This window comes from Limulus polyphemus, unplaced genomic scaffold (assembly GCF_000517525.1).
Source record: "Limulus polyphemus unplaced genomic scaffold, Limulus_polyphemus-2.1.2 Scaffold16558, whole genome shotgun sequence".
Classification (NCBI taxonomy): Eukaryota; Metazoa; Arthropoda; class Merostomata; order Xiphosura; family Limulidae; genus Limulus; species Limulus polyphemus.
In genome coordinates, this window is record NW_013682168.1 from 1 (window position 1) to 2,943 (window position 2,943).

Sequence of the window (2,943 nt, forward strand, 5' to 3'; positions counted from 1 at the left end):
TTCCATTAGTAAACCCCTTTGTAGGGTCTCCTTAGTTAGTACCTTCCATTAGTATATCCCTTTTGCAGGGTCTGCTTATTTAGTACCTTCCATTAGTAAACCACTTTGTATTTCAAATATATTATTTGAAGTGATTGTCTATCCTCAAGTAATTTTATCAAATAATGTTTTTTTATATTAAATGTTTTAATATAGCATACTAACGAGCTTCCACTTGTTTGCCGTTTTCTGTAACTTAAAACAACAGATATGGAAGATGCCCACACACACCTGCTGTCTCTGTTAGAAGATAAAGATGCAGCCTTTTTTGCTGTTTATGATGGTCATGGAGGAGCTAAGGTTGCTCAGTATGCAGGATCTCATCTCCACAAGAAAATAGTTGGTCAACCATCATACAGTAAGTTGGGTGTTGGTCAACCGTCATACAGTAAGTTGGGTGTTGGTCAACCGCCATACAGTAAGTTTGGTGTTGGTCAACCGCCATACAGTAAGTTTGGTGTTGGTCAACCGCCATACAGTAAGTTTGGTGTTGGTCAACCGCCATACAGTAAGTTTGGTGTTGGTCAATTGCCATACAGTAAGTTGGGTGTTGGTCAACCGTCATACAATAAGTTTGGTGTTGGTAAACCACCATACAATAAGTTTGGTGTTGGTCAATCACCATACAGTAAGTTGGGTGTTGGTCAACCATCATACAATAAGTTTGGTGTTGGTCAACCATCATACAATAAATTGGGTGTTGGTCAACCGTCATACATTAAGTTGGGTGTTGGTCAACCATCATAAACAACCAAGCAGTATACATTATGTTTAATATTGACCAAGATTAGAACACTGTCAGATATTGTCGGACTATTAGTATGTTCAGTAATTTTGTTTCAAACAACCAAGCAGTATACATTATGTTTAATATTGACCAAGATTAGAACACTGTCAGATATTGTCGGACTATTAGTATGTTCAGTAATTTTGTTTCAAACAACCAAGCAGTATACATTGTTTAATATTGATTAAGATTAGAACACTGTCAGATATTGTCGGACTATTAGTATGTTCAGTAATTATGTTTCAAACAACCAAGCAGTATACATTATGTTTAATACTGACCAAGACTTAGAACACTGTCAGATGGAAAAGATATGGCTGAGTTAGGAAATTGTATTTGTAACTATTAAAGAATGAAAAGTTATGATCAGAATGGTTTTTTTTATTGATGTTGTAATTTTAAAAAACGAGGTAGAATGATTTGGTGGAACGTTTGTAGTTAACTATAAACAATTTGATTTTCTGTTTGGCATAGTTTACGGTTAGAGGAAACTTGAACATAAGAAACCTTCTCAGTAACTAATTATAAATATCAACTATTAAATATTTTATACAAGTGTTACAGATATTTTTTATGATATAAATACAACATTGATATCCCCCTCTTTTTGAAGAAAAGGGTAAGATCGAGGAAGCGATTAAAGAAGGGTTTTTAGCTGTGGATTCTGACATGTTGGAAGGTAGGTCTTTTTTGTAAATAATTTTTGTATTAATGTGTTGGAAGATTTGAGGAATGTTGTTTTTAAATATCACTTATAGTTGAATATTAAAACTGACATAAAAAAAAAGTTAGTAGAGGAATTAATACCAGAAGTTTCTTTAAAAATTTGCACCTTTTTATTTGATTGATAATTTTACAAAGATTCAGTTTCATAACTTTTACTCGTTGTTTGGAAGTATTGCTTCAGTACTAACATTTGTATTTGTATATTTTTAATGTAGTTCTGTATTACGCTGATCACTTTTAATTTTGTCCTGTTTGTATTTGTATATTTTTAATGTAGTTCTGTATTAAGCTGATCACTTTTAATTTTGTCCTGTTTGTATTTGTATATTTTTAATGTAGTTCTGTATTAAGCTCTTTTCATTCTTTTTAAACACAAAATCTCCTAGTGCTCTCGATAGGGCTAGATTACCTGTAAGAGGCAAGGATACAACTTTACTCTATACATTTCAGTTTAACATTCCATAAATTATATGACCAACTACATTACTTATCAGAATCATTCATTATCAACATACCCTTTGTTATGCAGGAGATTCAGCAAAATAATCTCGAGAACCACTCCTCTCATACGTAACTATAGAAACAATTAATGGGAGTTTTACGTTGAAGAATATTATTACCGTTTACTCTGTTAAACTCAACCCAGCCACCTGCTGCAATAATTCGTTTGGTTTCAGCTTCGTTCCCGGGTTTGTGGTCATAAGATAGTTGTTGTACTCGTCCTCCGACGCTTGCCACTGCTCTCGAATCTCCTACGTTACCCTAAAGAAACAATTATAACAATGATTTGTACATAGCACTTGAATCCATTAACCCTATTATCCCAGTACACTGCATCGGTATCAAGTACATTTATATTCCAACACCTTATAGATCACTGTAATATTTCAATATGCATTTTGAATATGGACAATCCAAAATAATAAAATTTAAACCTAGATTAAGTAACATAAGCAATGGACATTCACAGTTAATTATATTAACACACTTAAAAGGTCTTCCCTTTACTTGAGATACTAAAGAAACCTCACAGTAAGTGTCAGTAAACACAGGAATCTAAACAAGACGTACACAATAAATTTTGTTCCCCTTCAGTAAGACTACCACAGCCGTTGTTCCTGCTAATTCATCTTTCATGGTTTCATCTAGAAACAATAAAAATTGTATACATATTTGAACATGATCAGTTTTCAGTATTCACAACTTACAACAATTCTATATATTTATCTCAATCTCAGGACAAAATTAAAAGTGATCAAATCTCCCGAAGAACAGATTGTCACGGGTGAGTCATGATTACATCCTTATCAAAAATAATCTCAATAAATCTCCCGAAGAACAGATTGTCACGGGTGAGTCATGATTACATCCTTATCAAAAATAATCTCAAT

General features: G+C 33.0%; 2 protein-coding genes across 2 annotated transcripts; one reads left to right on the plus strand and one right to left on the minus strand.

The window, feature by feature from the left end:
- Nucleotides 1–216: 216 nt before the first annotated feature.
- LOC111084317 (probable protein phosphatase 2C T23F11.1) lies at nucleotides 217–1,550 on the plus strand. Its single transcript, XM_022381063.1, has 2 exons — nucleotides 217–397; nucleotides 1,440–1,550. Exons 1-2 carry the CDS (start codon nucleotides 250–252, stop codon nucleotides 1,520–1,522), a joined length of 231 nt encoding a protein of 76 aa, XP_022236771.1. The 5' UTR covers nucleotides 217–249; the 3' UTR covers nucleotides 1,523–1,550.
- A 301-nt stretch (nucleotides 1,551–1,851) lies between these two features.
- On the minus strand, nucleotides 1,852–2,759 carry LOC106477500 (probable protein phosphatase 2C T23F11.1). The gene is made up of 3 exons (XM_013938055.2): nucleotides 2,624–2,759; nucleotides 2,173–2,314; nucleotides 1,852–1,961 (listed from the first exon to the last, which is right to left on the minus strand). The coding sequence occupies exons 1-3, from the start codon at nucleotides 2,687–2,689 to the stop codon at nucleotides 1,852–1,854; spliced, it is 318 nt and encodes a 105-aa protein (XP_013793509.1). The 5' UTR covers nucleotides 2,690–2,759.
- Between the last annotated feature and the right edge of the window lie 184 nt (nucleotides 2,760–2,943).